The sequence below is a fragment of the Ochlerotatus camptorhynchus genome, unplaced genomic scaffold (genome assembly GCF_037179485.1).
Source record: "Ochlerotatus camptorhynchus isolate MF236.1 unplaced genomic scaffold, CSIRO-AGI_Acam_v1.1 ptg000637l, whole genome shotgun sequence".
Lineage (NCBI taxonomy): Eukaryota > Metazoa > Arthropoda > Insecta > Diptera > Culicidae > Ochlerotatus > Ochlerotatus camptorhynchus.
The window spans coordinates 66,084-83,082 of NW_027041116.1; the positions used below are offsets into that span (position 1 = coordinate 66,084).

The 16,999-nt window shown below is 38.0% G+C and overlaps 1 protein-coding gene across 1 annotated transcript in view; it reads right to left on the reverse strand.

Annotated features, from left to right (window-relative positions):
* Positions 1-16,993, reverse strand: part of LOC135714290 (ionotropic receptor 25a-like) — a 57,791-nt gene extending 40,798 nt beyond the window's left edge. Inside the window, exons 1-2 of the mRNA XM_065237625.1 lie at positions 16,885-16,993; positions 16,634-16,819 (exon numbers count right to left, since the gene is read on the reverse strand). Coding sequence (XP_065093697.1) covers positions 16,634-16,819; positions 16,885-16,970 — 272 coding nt within the window. The 5' untranslated portion in view covers positions 16,971-16,993. The remainder of the gene's footprint in view (positions 1-16,633; positions 16,820-16,884) is intronic.
* Positions 16,994-16,999: the final 6 nt, after the last annotated feature.

The following is a 16,999-nucleotide window of genomic DNA, read 5'->3' on the forward strand; positions in this document are numbered from 1 at the left end:
CTACTGGGGTGAGATGTAATCACGCTTACCACTACACCGCCGGCGCCGTTGACTTTATACATTTGACAGCATAAAGCATTTTTATACTAAGTCAGTTTTCTCTCCCTTTATACCAATCTATGCGTCAGTCAGGAGAGTTGCGATTTAGCGTAACTTTTAATCTATTTAGATATGAAAATCATTTTGAACTGAATTAGGGTACTTGATACTTTTGTTATGGTTATGACAAATACATTTTGAGTTCATGCATGAAAAGATGTACATACATAAATTTAAAAACACCATATACTAGAGTGTGTTTGCTAGTCGTTAAGAAGCTCATCAACAGCAGCTGTAGACCCAAGGATTAGCTACCTAGAAACAAATTAGTAAACCCTAGTTGACATGGGATCGAAACCTAGCAATTAGGCAGATAAAAAAAAATCACAAAAAAAACAGTACCGTGTATTGTTTTTTTGATCTGACAACAGAATCGATATTTCGATCTAGCAACACGAATCGATATTTTTACATAGGCAACGATTAGTAGCAACATTGTGATAAAGACGTTTATTTTTTTTCAACCAGTTCGTTTATTTGGAAGGCTCAACCGCGTTAGCTTTACGGAGCCGATAGTTCATTGTTCTTTTTTTGTAACAAAATTCACTTAATTCTATGTCTAGTAGGAGTTGGGCCTAATACTCGCGGCTTACTCGAGGTTAGAGAGGTACATTGTCGAAGGATAGGATCAGGGGAGGAGCTTGGGGGTAAGGTTTCATTGTCTCGTCAGAGCGTTGTCGCCAGTATGAATGGTAGTGCGGTTCTAGTTTCGTCTGGAGTTCGACCGGCTATGGTGGGTGACCAGTGGGCGACGATGAGACTCATCGAGACGGGGGGACAAGACAAACAAAAACTAATAAAGAGAGACAAAAGACAAAGGAATTAAATTCTTATACTAGACATTTGAAGAAATACATAAACCGACTGCATATAGCAGATATCGCGAGTTCCCAACACGTCTCTGATAGGAACATAGGGTTGTCTTCCTTGGGCCTCAAGGGTATTCAAAAGTCGCTCTCTGGCGGCGTAATTATCCGTACATTGCCAAACTGCATGATCGATGTCATCGTAACCGTTTCTACACCGACAGATGTTGCTGTCCACGAGGTTTATTCTATTGAGATGAGCATCTAGCGAGTAGTGGTTGGACATAAGTCTACTCATCACGCGAATGAAGTCACGACTTAAGTCCAAGCCTTTAAACCACGCTCTCGAAGAAACATTAGGAATAATTGAATGTAACCACCGTCTAAGATTTCCATTGTCCCAATCGGTTTGCCAACTCGAAAGGGTACTCTGACGCACTAAATGATAAAATTCATCGTGTGAAATTTGCCTGTCATAAAATTCGCCTTCCTGCGCGCCCACCTTTGCGAGAGAGTCCGCCTTCTCATTGCCTGGGATTGAGCAATGTGAGGGGACCCATACAAAGGTAATCATATATGATCTTTCGACCAGCACACTCATCTGCTCCCTTACCTTTGAAAGGAAATAAGATGAGTGCCTACCTTGTTTCATCGACCGAATAGCCTCAATCGAACTGAGACTATCCGAGAAGATGAAGTAATGGTCTGCGGGCATGTTGGAAATCATCCCCAATGCGAAGTTGATTGCTGACAGCTCAGTAACAAAAACGGAACAAGTTTCCTGGAGTTTGCGGAAGGCGCTAGAGTTTTCATTGAAGACACCGAAGCCAGTGGATCCATTGAGACGTGACCCGTCTGTAAAATATCTTTTCACGCAATTGACGTGTTGGCACCGACAAACCGACATGACACTTAATTTTGACTTATGCCCGAAAATCGTAAACGGCCGATTTAAATGTGAAATCCGAACTGTCAAAACCATAGGATTTTTTGATCTAGATAAACATAGTTTGTCCAGAATAGATCAGAAACGAACCAATTCATAACTTTTGCATGCGGGTTCATGGCTTAGCTAAATATTTCCCGCGAACACGGAGCCAGATGTCAGTAGTATGATTTGGTCAGAAATTTTAATGTTTTTACTATGGTCATTCATGTCGGTTTGTCGGTGGTGTTGGTACTTTTCAGTAAAAATACACGGGATAATAATAGGTCGAAGTTGATCGGGAATCCCATGAGTTGCTTGTTTCATGGTCAGATCATATTCAATTGAGGAACTGCGATTGGTGAAGTGAGTACGGTATGGAGTGTAACAAAGAAGACACATATCTGACGATATGTAGTGGTGGTAGATTCTCATTCTCAGCCCAAGAATTTCTTCATAATTTTCAATTATAAGTGTGTTCGTCACTCCGCATTTGATTAGTATTCTAAGAGAAAGCTCCCAGAAACGGTTCTGGAGGGGTGTTACTCCTGCCAGAACCTCGAGACTCATGTTATGCGTTGAGTGCATACATCCGAGAGCAATACGCAGACAACGATATTGAATTCGTTCCAATTTTATTAGGTGACATTTTCTTGCCGAGAGAAAGCAGAAAGAGCCGTACTCTAGAACAGAGAGAATAGTTGTTTTATAAAGCGTTATGAGGTCTCCCGGATGAGAACCCCACCATGTGCCGCAAATTGAACGGAGAAAGTTGATCATCTGCTGACATTTTTGCTTCAAATACGTAATATGGGTATTCCAAGTGCACTTTGAATCAAACCAGACCCCAAGGTACTTGAAAGACAATGATTGAGTAATGTTTCTGCCCAAAAGATTAAGCTGCATTTGGGCTGGGTACCGCTTTCGAGTAAACACTACCAGTTCAGTTTTCTGCGGCGAGAATTCGATCCCTAGATTCATAGCCCAAGAAGACAAGTTATCTAAGGAACTTTGCAATAGTCTTTACAAGTCCACAACATGTGAACCACTTACGGAAACCACACTGTCATCTGCAAGTTGTCTAAGCGTGCATTGTTCTGCCAAACAGTTGTCGATATCTTTGACATAAAAGTTATAAAGAAGAGGGCTGAGACATGAGCCTTGGGGCAGGCCCATGTAGCTAATTCTGGAAGTTGTCAGTTGTCAAAGGGAAAAGTTCATTTGCTTTTCTGACAACAAATTGTACAAGAAATAATTTAAAATTCCAGAAAGCCCACATCTGTGCAGATTGTCCGACAGAATTTCAATGGAAACTGAATCAAAAGCCCTCTTAATGTCCAAGAATACTGAAGCCAATTGCTCCTAGTGTGCAAAGGCCAGTAGAATATCTGTGGAAAGCAGCGCTAGACAATCGTTTGTTCCTTTGCTCTTGCGGAACCCAAACTGTGTATTTGATAGCAAGTTATTTGTTTCGACCCACTAATCGAGTCTCCGAAGGATCATTTTCTCCAACAATTTCCTAATGCACGAAAGCATGGCAATCGGACGGTATTAGTTATGGTCAGACGCTGGTTTGCCAGGTTTTCGAATGGCTATTACTTTGACCTGTCTCCATTCAGGCGGTATAATGTTATTTTCTAGTAAGGAATTGAATAAGTCTAGCGAGCGTCTTTTAGTGATGTCTGGGAGATTTTTCAGAAGATTGAATTTAATCATATCGCTTCCCGGTGAGGAGTTGTTCGATGAAAGAAGAGCCATAGAGAATTCCAGCATTGTGAATGGTCTATCCAGAGAGCTGCCGCTCGGACACGCTTCTCGAAGAATGTGTTGTGCTGGAACTGAGTCCGGACATACCTTTTTAGCGAAATCGAATATCCATCGGTTGGAGTATTCTTCACTCTCATTAGAAGATGAGCGGTTACGCATGTTGCGAGCCACCCTCCACAAGGTGTTCATTGAGGTTTCTCGTGAGAGTCCCTCGACGAAATTGCGCCAATAACCGCGTTTTTTTGCTTTGATTATTTGTTTCAGCTTTGTTTCAAGCTTTGAATATTCCTCGAAGTATGTGGAGGTTTTGTGTCTACGAAAAGCTTTGAAAGCATCAGATTTTTCTATATACAATTTTGTGCATTCTTCGTCCCATCCAGGTGTGGCTGATCTCCTTTTGAAGGGCGCACTTGGAACTTTTCTTTTTTGTGCTTCCAGTGAGCTTTTGTATGTATATCAAGTCGGCGAGGAATCGATATTCTTCCAATGGTGGAAGCGCATCTATTAGTTCGGCACCGATTGTCACCGTCGTTTCATATTTCTGCCAATCTATGTTCCTTGTTAGATCAAATGGAACACGAGATGGTTCTGCAGAGTGAGGGGCACACTTAATTGAAATGATGATGGCAAATGATCGCTACCATGGGGATCATTGATAACCTTCCACATACAATCCAATGATAGCGATCTTGAACACAAAGATAGGTCGAGTCGGCTTTCTCGAGCCGGAGGTTTTGCTATACGTGTCACTTCACCAGTGTTCAAAATAGTCAAGTTGAAATCGTCGCATAAATCGTAAAAAATAGCCGCTCTATTGTCATCGTACCATGGGAGTTCATATCACCTAGAATTAATACTGGGGATGGAAGAATCGAAACTAGATTCCAGAGTTGACTACGGCTAATGGAGGTTCTTGGTGGAACATAAACTGAAGCTATGCAAAGGTCTTTGTTCTTCACATTTATTTGGCAAGTGACGATTTCGACGCCTGATAGAGCAGGAAGGGAAATTTTGTAGAAAGGGTAGCACTTTTTGATCCCTAAAAGTACTCCTCCATAAGAATCGTCTCTATCCAGGCGTATAATGTTAAAATCGTGGAAGTTGAGTTCTTTATCGGAATAAAGCCATGTTTCACAGAGAGCAAGTATATCACAATCAGAATTGTGAAGTAAAAATTTGAACGAGTCTAGTTTAGGCACTAGACTACGGCAGTTCCACAGTAGCACCGTGATCATATCTTCAACCTCGTTCGACGAATTATCCATCGAAAGAAATGATTGATGCAAGGAGGGGCCATGAAACAGTCAATTGCTTAAGATATGATTCTAATGTTGGAAGCAAGGCAGAAACTAAGCTTCTAAGAGGGTCTTGTATGTTGAACATATTTAATATGAATTCCACAATGTCCGAAAAAGCTAGCAAACCTCGTTCGGACTTGGATTTCTTTTGAGAAGTTTGAGGAGCAGCTTTATTATTTTTATTATCTTTTTTGGACAATGGTGGAAAATTCCTGCTGCATCCAGGGATTGGTTCAGCAGGAGCCTTCGGTTTCGTTTTTTCATCCCCATTACCCTGGGAATTTGCCAATCTTCTGGAGGTGACTTTAGTTTTCTTACGGCGCACTTTCGGGGAGGGGCATTTTCTTTTTGTGGATCCGTCCATTTTTGAAGGTGCGTGTACCGGTAATCTTCCCAACACCTGGATATTTAACATCGAACTTGTATACAACAATATTTCAGGTTTGGCAAGCAAGCTTTCTTTCCGCGAATAGCACGCGAGATGTCGTTTGTGTGTTCCATGACGATATTTTTATGGAAAATGTATTTGAAGAGTTACGTCTGTTTGTGTTACAAGCTTATCTTTCCGATAATTATTATTATTATAACATCAAGGAACAAAAGTGGAAGAGTGAGCGATATTAAAAGAGGGGGGAAAATGTTTGTTCATCAAGCGATGTTTGTGTATGCGCTTCACATGGGCTGTATATACTCGCAAAGCTGCCGATATATACTGCAGGCAAAGTCTGCCTTCTTCCGCTAGGTGCGCTAGTGTTCACAAAAATAATATGGAACCACTTTTGGATCCGAAGTTCATGCTCAGTAGTCTGAACAAGGCATAATGCGAGGTATAATATGTATGTTAAGTAAACAGCAAATCGGCGAACCCCTCGAAGGCTTGATGAAACCTCAAATTAGAATGTATCTCCCTTTTTATGGCACAGACATGTTGGTCCATATTTAGAATATTTCTGTATAGATGTGATGACAGGGACCCGTTCTGTCATTCTGATGTTTAGAATAATATGTAGAACAAGTAACATTGCGGGCGAAGAAGAAATGATAGCCCACTTATTGCGTGGGAATTTCTACTGTGAAAATAACCGAAAATCTTTGTAGTGTTAGAAATAGTGAAGCGGGCACCGCTCCTTCATGTAACAACAAAGACCTTGCGTCTTATTTGTCCGGTCAAAGAAGCGGAGCCCGCTTCGCTATTACTTCAGTTTAGTTTTCTTTATTATGGAGGCTTTCAGTCTGAGGCTGGTTCGCCTCCGCGGCTTCACTATTTCTAACAATGTTATAAGGCTATCTTGATCTGTTTTTCCATAACAACAATTATTATATCATGTTATTGCTGATGGCATCTAAAACTGGACTGCCCCAAAAATGCAAAAAGTGTGATAAAAGTGCACCTTTGCGTCAAATCGTTTTGGTGTCTTCGGAGCACTTATTGCTTGCATCATAAGAAATAAGTACACCGAAGACACTAAGATGATAATACGGAAGCTCGCACTTTAATCACACTTTTTAATAAGTGAAAACGCGCTTATTAGTCCAGTTTGGTGTGAAATGCGCAATATAACTCAGACTACAGACTACTATGTTTCGAGGGGTGCATCGATTACCTTGGGACCGAAGATAGTGCCAGAGCTGAGACAAAAAGTTGAGCACGTTTCTTCGGGACCTTCTGGTCTTAGAGTTAAACGCTGTCCAGACTGGAGAGTTATAACATGTTATAACGGTTGTCAAATAATTGCAACACAGAAACCACCATCAAGATAGCGCTATAACATGTTATAACTCTGTAGTCTGAACGTACTATTAAACGCTGTAGAGACTGGAGAGTTATAACATGTTATAACGGTTGTCAAATAATTGCAACACAGAAACCACCATCAAGATAGCGCTATAACAGTGTTGGAAAAATATTAAAAAATCAAATCTCACCAACGCCCAAGATCACGCTTGATTTTCGTGGACAAAAATCAACAAGCAAACAACTGCGGTTGATTTTGCAAGCTGTGATATCGCAGCTCGGAATATCAAGCTAATAAAACTCACCAGCTGCAAATCTCAGCAAACTGTGGTGAGATTGAGTTTCATAATTTGTGCTTTACACCCGAATGCAACCGAAACTTCCATAATGGCTGGCAGCAGTCGCTTCGTGTCTGCCATTGGTGAAGAGTAAAAAGAGATAGCATACTATACTTTCTCTTTCTAAGTAAACGATGTGCAACGGAATCATTTTTGTGTCGAGTCAACTCTCAGCTTGATTTTGCACGTTGTGAATAGTCTCGCAATATCAAAGGAGCTTGTAAAATCAATATCAAGCATGATATTTTGTTCCAATATCACGCGTTATATTGCGTGCACATGAGAGCGGAGAAATATCAATTGATTTCTGATTTTGCCAGCACTGGAACAAATATATTATAGCGCTATCTTGATGGTGGTTTCTGTATTGCAATTATTTAACAACCTCGGCAAAAAATCTAAGCGTGTAGGTCACTCAGCGCATGAGTAACCTACGCGTTTAGGAATGTCTCAATACGAATGAGGAAAAGTGACTCTGAGTGATTCGTTTTCAGTGTTGCTTTTCTCAAAAATCTGCTCGAATTTGAGGAAAATTGAAAAAAAAATTACTTGGTATACACACCGACAAACCGACATGAATGACCATACAAGGTACCGTCAAATTTCTGATCAGATCGCAAAACTGACATCGAAAAATGTGTATTCTTGCCACAAACACGCATACAAAATGTATGAGTTGGTTCGTGTCTAATCTATTCCGGGCAAATTATTTTTATCTAGATAACAAATTTCTATGGTTTTGACAGATGGGATCGCATCGCCGTTATAGATTCTCGATCAAGAGTTAAGTTTATGTTTCATATCGGTTTGTCGGTGGTATACACACTTCGTTTTGTTTTTGCAAGCTCGGCAATAAATTTTACTGATATATCCTCGGAGATATCAGCAAACATGATGTTTGTTTATTGAGATTGAGCAAAACATTTTCTAAGGCTCAGCAAACCAAACGTCATTTTTACTGAGATCATAGCAAAATTTGTTTTTCGCGAGCTCGACTGTGAAAATCCCTGCAAACATGAACGAGATTCGGCAAAACAAATTTATAAGTGTGTTGGTTGGAGTTATGAGTGAACCCCTCTCGATTTTGCTCATATTCGATAAGTTTTTCCTGGAAAATCGATTAAAATTTTACTCAGTGACTGAGTGGTGATTTCAAATATGCGTTAGTTCAACGGCCGTGTATATGTTTTTGTGGTACTCAAATGAGGTGATTTAATTGTCCGTGTGTCGAAAATAAAACAAAAGCAAAAAAGTTAACAGCAATTTCTCGTTAGAGGGCCCTCTCACAAAAGCTCATTCCGTAACGCTTCCGCGCGTTCTTTTTGCGAAAACAAAACTTTCAGAGAACAAGTCACTTTTACTCAGTAACTGAGTAAAAGCTACTTACTCACTGAGTTAGTTTCGCTTTTTAGTTTTGAAAACGAAACTAACTCAAGTGGACCGTCACGATTGCTTTTATTAACAATAATTGTATTGTCAATACATTCTATATTGACGTTTATATTCTGTTTTCACTTCATCAATATTATACCCCGTGGTTTATACCATGGCTGTCTTGCAATGAGCACTCATACATCTAGTTTTCACTGGAAATCCTATGTATGAGTGCTCATTGCAAGATAGCCTATATTACATGATATAAGCCATATACCCCGTTCACATTACAGCCTATATCACGTAATATAGGCTGTCTTGCAATGAGCACTCATACATAGGATTTCCAGTGAAAACTAGATGTATGAGTGCTCATTGCAAGACAGTGTATATCACGTGATATACGCTGTAATGTGAACGGGGTAATAGTCTGTACGGGGTATTATTGTCAATAATTCCCCTTCACGACAATATACGTGTGGGGTTCGCTAAAGAGTAAATTACTTTCACTCATAGAGGTATAAAATGTGTAGATTGCATAAAAGTGAGATAGTGTACACATGGAGCGGATGATTCTGCATTACCGGCACTGATTACCAAGTCGCACACTCTGTTGGTAAATAGCTAAATTATTGACGTTCGGAAAGACAAGACACGGCCGTTGAATAGCTAAATTATGTATGTTGGGAAAGAGAAAACAGGCAAGTTGAATGCAAGGTTGAATGTTTTTCAGTTACTTGTATTTCTAGAGTAACATTTGAAATGGGCCTAAGTCCAAAACGTAAGCAAATCGGGTTTTGATACACGGCCAATCATACCAACTCAGCAACTGAGATTAATTGACTCAGAGAATTTTCTTTCCATACGAAATTTACTCAGATTTGGAAAAAAAAACTGCAGTTACTCACAAGTAACTGCAGTTTATTCCAAATCTGAGTACATTTCGTATGGAAATAAATTTCTCTGAGTCAATTAATCTCAGTCGCTGAGTTGGTATGATTGGCCGTGTACCATTCTATAGCACCGCTTGATAGCTACACTGAACCAATTTGACATATTCCTGTTATGTGGAAGTCTAATAATTTTGCGCTATAAGATAATCCATTGAAAATGATATGATTGAAAATGTGTCAGGTAAATTCTATATGAATATCTGATACATTGACAATGCTGATAATTTGAAAACTTTTATATGATCGCCATATGATAAATGAAAATCGGTCAAATTATAATAATTAACTGAAATGGATTTGAAACCCATAAGCATAAGCTTTACTTTTCACCACAATATAATATATGTGTCATAAATCAATCGAAGTAAAGTTTATGTGAAAATCACATGAAATTTACTTATTCTTTTGACACATATATTTAATCGATTTCTAAAAATAAATCGAAAAATAAACACCAGGCAGTGGGAGCTTTCACAGTTGTGTTTTTTTATTGTAGCTGATTTGGGATTCGATCCAGAACTGTTGAGCTGTGATGCTTTTCGTGTCTGCGCTCGATTCCATTGGGCCACGGCTGACTTCAATATTGAGCTCGTTCAATTAGCATGAAGTAATAACAGCTCTCTCAACATGGAATATAGAGCAACGTTATGCTCGTTTTGCTAGAGTGAAGAAAAATAGCACTGACCAATATATGCTCCGTTTCAGTGGTGTCGTGTATTCAAATCATTATTAATGCTCCTGTGTGCAATAAAACAACGACTACATTATATGAGTTCATGGAACTGATTCATGAATCTTAGCAAATAAATATTGCAGTAGAATCATTTTTTTCAATCTCAAAACATTCTTTTCCGGAACCCCTTATCATATGAAACAATAACAAACAATGATTATTTATTACAGTATCATTGTTGTTAGCAATATTTAGTTCGACTAATCATTCTAATGAGTGTACGATAACATAGTTGAAAATTGTTTCAATAATTTATAAAGAACAATTATGTAAGATGTATTTTATTGGGAGCGATGTTCATCCCAGAAAAACATACCAAAACAAATGTTTGCTGTTGGATTTCTTAAAAGGCAAATCTATATGACTATTTAATGATTGGGATAGATCTTTTTACAATATTCAAACCTCAAAAATCAAAGGAAGCTATTCCAATGAGATATACATGTTTTCCTATACTGCAAACTTAAATGACAGTCCAATAGTTTCTACATGTCTGTTTACACGCGACATATCAACAAACGTCAAAAATCGTTAAAAGCAACTCCAATAAAATATACATGATTATCTTATATGATATATCTTTTAGTGAGCAATATTCATCATGAAAACAGGTACATTTTACTCGATTTGCTCATAGTGCAAACTTATATGATTTTCCATTAGTTTCTAGATGCCTGTTCCCACCCATGACATATCAACAGTTTTTCACCATGAAATATATCAGACAATATTCATATACATCTTACCTATCGATAACCACGTTCGAAGCAAAGTATTATCAAGTACTAAGTATGTGAAATTACGATAGAAATCATTCCATATCGCAGTCATAGTTTTTAAGTGATAATCCATTGGAATCTATCAATCATCACATAGAATGAATAAATCTCCTGACATTGCTATGTTATAAGATGGATCCAATAAACGGTACATGTCGATTTGTTTCAGTGTACTAATAATGTACACTCAAAGATAAATTAAATAAAAAAGCTTAAAAATTATGCAGATTCCTGCTTCGCCTCATTGAGTCTGAGCCATGATTACTTCGGCAGTAGTCATGGATGATTTCGAAATAATCTTTCCAGTATTAAATTTAATTCTTTATATAATAGGGGAAACGATGGCTTCGGCATGACAGACTATTTTCGGCAACCCAAATTGAACCACTATTTTCACTGGATTTTCTTACGAAAACACTTCGCTGAATGCATGCAAACAATTCTTTATGCTTTCAGCTTTAATTTGACTATATTTTTACCACTGAGCACTACAAATTGTAGCTGATTTCGAGTTGCCGATAATATAACAGCAGATTTACACGAGTTCAAATGGAACGGTTGCCGAAGAAAAACTGGTTCCCGACAATACTCGCTCTCACTAGAGAAGATTGGAGCTTTGTAAAAGCGTTTCAAAACTATTTTTGACAATTCTTTTGACTGAAATTGTTAGAGCATATTGTAAACAAACCAATACTGCATATGTGTGCGTTCCTGAGAGAAAAAGACTATAGAAAGAAGGTCGCTGCTTAGGTTGCCGAAAATACGTAAATTCCCCTATATAATCAAAAGGGACAATAAAAAAATATTAAAATAGAATCAAAAATGATTAAAATTTATTCAAAAAAGATAATTTTGGTTCTAATCAACCATGATTGAACTGGGTTTAATATCAGATGATTATTTTTTAGAAAGAGAGTATTAATTTTTAATCATTCGATATGATTAAACTGAGTTAAATCGAAGACATCATATCATTGTAATCTTTGCTATCCAATTTGTTCGAAGCATTTACCTTTTCGCGGCAGATGACGCGATTGTGCCGGTCTCATAGCGGGCGTATGAGAAAATGGTAGAGTTGCCAGTTTTCTTGATATTTTGTCTTCGGTTAAATGTCAAATTGATTCAATTACAAGCAAAATGGGAATAATTTAATTTATCTGTGTAGGAAGGTTCCGCACCATCGATAAAAAATCATTAAAAATAACTCAATTTTCGAAACGTTTACACGTCAAACGACACAAGCCAAACTTCAAATCTTATGTTCCCTACCAGTAACTCAGCCAGATTTTAGCGGCCATAAGTGATCGTAAAATACTGGATAAACGAAATTTTATTTTCAGTGTGGAGAATAGAAGAACTATGAAAGTGATGATGGTTTCAACTAAATAGCCTAAATTTAAAAAGAGGCGACATGTCAAAATTGGAACAATTTATATGTGCATTTTGTTCGTTACACTGTAACTGGAAAGTACCCATTAATGGGTGAAAAAGTGCCTATTTCGCGGTAAAGTAGGTAAACTCATAAAATGGGTAAAACATCATTACCCACTAATGGGTAAAGAGCTTGTACGTCAAATCATGGAGTACTTTTTACCCATTTCCAAAATTTATTGTATTTGGTAACTGGGTAAAAAGTACCCATTTTAAATAATATTTCAATGGGATAATCTGATATTTGATATAATCTGATATTTGAAAATTTGTTTGTTGTATGGAAAATACGGTTCGAAAGAAAAGAAAATAAAAATTACTGATTACTAAACTTGGTTTTTATTGAACGTAAACAATGAATTTAGAAATACAATAATCATCAGAATCGTTTTCGTCAGCATTGATGGATTCCATAAACGATAAAACTAAACGATTGACCATCTGCCGGGTGCTGGTAGTTTTGATTCCGTAGCACATGAGCACAAAATCAATAATATTCTGCACTGCTGCTGGCGGACGAATGTTAAAAACAGTTAACACTTTGAATAGAGTGTCCAGCGCGCAGATGGAGTCAATTCCACCGTGGATGCGTCAACGAAGATGGATTAATTGTTGCCATTGAAAATCACATGGGGCACCAACTTTTATTTTATTTTTCAACGAGACAAAAGCACTCCAAGTATGTCAGCAAACTAACGGTGCAACAAAGATATTTTCACCCAATAATGGGTAAAAATTTACCCATTATTGTTCCCTGAACAATTTTCAAAAATGGGTGAAAAAATACCCACTATTTGAAATTTTCATTTACGCATTTTTTGACAGCTTCATACACTACCAAAAAATGGGTACTTTTTCACCCATTAATGGGTACTCGCCAGTTACAGTGTATATTGCAACAAAATACAGGCAGCTTATGCAACGTATCAACTAGATTACAACTAAAAAAATAAAAGTTCATATTTTCCACAGGCCTAACAGGTGAGATAACCACTCTCTGAATGTTTCTGCTCTTTTTGACGTTCTACGGGCTGGCGCTTTTGGTTTAAAGTTCATATAGGAGATTTCAAGCTGAACATTGCATTAGGTCCTAAGTAACATTGATTGATTCTCTTCGTCGACTTCCTCTTTCGTTAATAACTTGATCACATAACCGTTTCTTGTTGTGTTTGTCGTCTTAGATGCTAGATAAAACCTTATTTTACCAATCTATATGCTGTAAATACCTGAGAATGTCTTTACATGGCCATGGGGATTAGACTGATGCAAAAATTGAAATTTTCGCTCCACAGCTCCAACGGTTTCAAATCGGGTCCTTATTAGCCTCCGAAAATTTAAATTCATTTGATAAGAAACTGACTTGGCACAAACCATTTAAAGTTTATATGGAAATTACTATAAGAAAACAAAACTTTTTGTTCATTGTCTTCTAGCCTTTTAACATATTGTACTGTTAACAAATAATGAGGGCCTTCGATCTCAGACGCTTCAAATTCCGAAGTCGAGCATTGGACCATGCGGGTTTGGGAGAGGGTCTCCTCAATGGGACAGAATCAGTTATTGCCCGGCCAACGACCTCAGCGAAGAAGTTGGCGGCTTCATCAATAGATGAACACGTGTCAAGGAACTGCCAATCTGCTTGGGCAAGCGAGTGACTCAGCGCCTAGTCTCTATTACGAGTTCATGACGGTGGAGATTGGCTCTTCTTCGTACAATTAATTATATGATTTGAGTAGTAGCTATACTGAAGATCTGAGAGATGTCGCCCCTTCAGTGGTAGGAAAATCATTTTTGCAGTATGGAGAATGCATTTCCAAATGGTTTCCTACCATTCCCATACATTCGAAATGACTGTCCCTCTGGATGTGGATGATGTCAAAAACAAAACATGATTAATTCCAATCGTGTTTGCCACCAAGACTTTTATAGTTCCTCTGTAAATTTTGATCTGACCATGTTGCAAGAATTCCATGGAATACCAGATCACCATCGGTCGATGGTTGTTCCCTTAATTGTTGCAAACAAGTACCACCATTTCAGTAACAATAGGTGTTTTTTCACAGATGGGTCAACTTTATACGCTTCCACTGGATTTGGATATTCAACGAATGTCATAACGCCTCATACCAACTGTAAAAACTCTGTTCCGTATATGTTGTGGAACTAGCAGTCATATTCTACACAGTAGTGCAAATTGCCTCACTACCCTCTAATTTCTATTTAATTTGTACGGATAGCCTTAGCTCATTGGAGGTTATTCGTTCAATGTTCTGGGATCTGGGAAGATAGTCACATTATATGCGCCCACAAGTGTCGAACAAGCCGTGGTTCAAAGGGTTGGACATGAGCCAAGACTTTATACGTGTCCTGTCGAGGCTCATGTCCAATCACTGCTCGTTAGACTAGCATTTCTTTCGAATCGGGGTCACAGGCAGTAATTTGTGCGCTTGTGGTAGTGGTTATCACGAGATCGACTACGTGCTTTGGTCATGCACCCGCTATTGTGTTGCTAGATCCGAGTTATCTGCATCCCTCAGTAGACTGGCCCACATTTATATGTAGGGAAATTTTTTATCATTTTTTCAAAAGAGCCAACCCCTAGATTTGTGCTGTTAGGTGAGAAAACCACTCTCTGAAAATTTCAGCACATTCGGATGTAACACGAGCTGGCGCTTTTGATTTAATTCCATTCCTTTACTCTTTTGTGCATAGAACTGATTCAGCGAACTCGATTAACCTCAGAATTTCAGCACACGTAGCTTAAACTATAAGGAACAACTTTGCTGAAGCCAGCTTCACGATTCATGTTAGTATTATAAAGATATTAATTAATTAAGTGAATTCTGTTCGTATATTGCAACAAAATATAGGCAACTTATGCAACGTATCAACTAGATTACCACTAAAAATAAAAGTTCATATTATCGAGAGGCCAACATCCAGGCTCTATCACAGGCCAACATCCAACCACTATCTGAATGTTTCAGCTCATTTTGACGTTACACGGGCTGGCGTTTTATGTTTAATGTTCATATAACAGTATCTTTGAAATTTTCATAAACAAAATGATCATAAAGGGAAATGGCTCTAAGGTTGGCCTATGGATCTAAGATTGGGCCCATCGCTAAAAATCTGCTATTTATCAATTTCATCTTAGCGGCATTGGTATGGTACTAATGGATATTTTTGGTCGCTATTGAAAATTTAGTCTATTGCTGAATTTATGTATGGGCCCAAATTAGCCAACATTACATCGATTTCTCCTACATTCAAAAGTGAATATCTCAATAAAGCTAGCTGGATTCATGATGTAATCTTGAACAAAGTTGTTACTCATTAATTGAACTACTAGTTTGGAAAATCTAAATCAAATTGAGAATATGACCACTTTATCTTGTGGCTAAAATTCATAAGTGTTTTTTATGGAATTGTTACGTTCTTTTGCCTGCGTGAACCATCAATGTTGAGATTATGGGGTCCGTGTGTTGACCACTCGTCTTTTGACGCTTGGGAAAATAAAAATGGTTAAAGACGTATAAGAGCTACCTCATGTTAGACGAAAATCATTCATAAGTCACGGTTATGAAATTCATAAGTCAGCCTTATGAAATTCTTAAGGGTATTTGCCTCAGTGTATAATACTAAAATTGATTTTCATGGCTAGTAGTTTGCTATAAAAAAGTTACCTAAAATCGAAAACAACAACACGAACACGAACAACGAAGGAATTTGATAGCAAAGATTACATCCTCAGAAGAAAGGTTTGTGTGCTCATTTTTCTATGCGTTGCTTCCACATTCACTCAAGCATAGCGCTATTGCATCTGTCGCTTGAATTTTGGCAAAGCTGCCAGTCTTCTTGATATGATGTCTTCGCTAAAATGGAGTGAGTGGAGTTGGATTCAAACAACTGGGGACTGGAATGTAACACACATGATAGGAAATAATTTAAAAGAGTGAGTTAAAAAAATAGGATTTAAAAAAGCTATTTGTCTGTTTTGATGGCATGCTAAATAAAAACTGGAAAATCCAAGAAAAATTGGAATAATGGTATCGCTGCTCAGAAGAATGGTTTGTGTAGGGTTAATGTCCCTATTGGGCCCATACATAAATTTTGCGGGAATGCATTTTTGACAATGTTTTACTAGCAACCAAAATTATCCATTTGTAATGTCCAGATAGACGCATTGTTCCACAGAGGTTTTTTATCGGTGGGCCTAATTTTGATATCCATAGGCCAACATTAGAGGCATTTCCTCTATTTTCTCATTATTCTATGCGTTGTTTGCATCTGTCGCTCAGATTCAGGAAAAGTTACCAGTCTTCTTGATATGATATTTTAGATAGCAGGCTGGAACTAAATGTCTTTAGGATACTTTCAGCTAGGATCACTTACTCATAGAATCGTGCCTCTATATCTGCCATACGTTGAAAATAGGTCATCGCTGAAGACCCGTTCAGTGGTGCATACAATATTTTGTACTGCTTTGAAAGGTCATCCAACGATTCTACTGGTGTGTCCAATCGTGATACGGTCAAGAAAGCAGCCAAGTTGGCAGTGTACGATGCAATAATGATAAATCTAAAAGTGTTAAAGTTAAAGTGCCGTTGTTAAACAAAGCAAATGCTATTATAAGATAATCTTACCCAAACAACCACCATGTTGCAGCAACCAATCGTCCGGATAGATTTTTTGGCGCTTCACCTCCTCCTTGCGGTGTCAGAGATGTCATACAAAACCAAAGACATTCTTTTATATTAA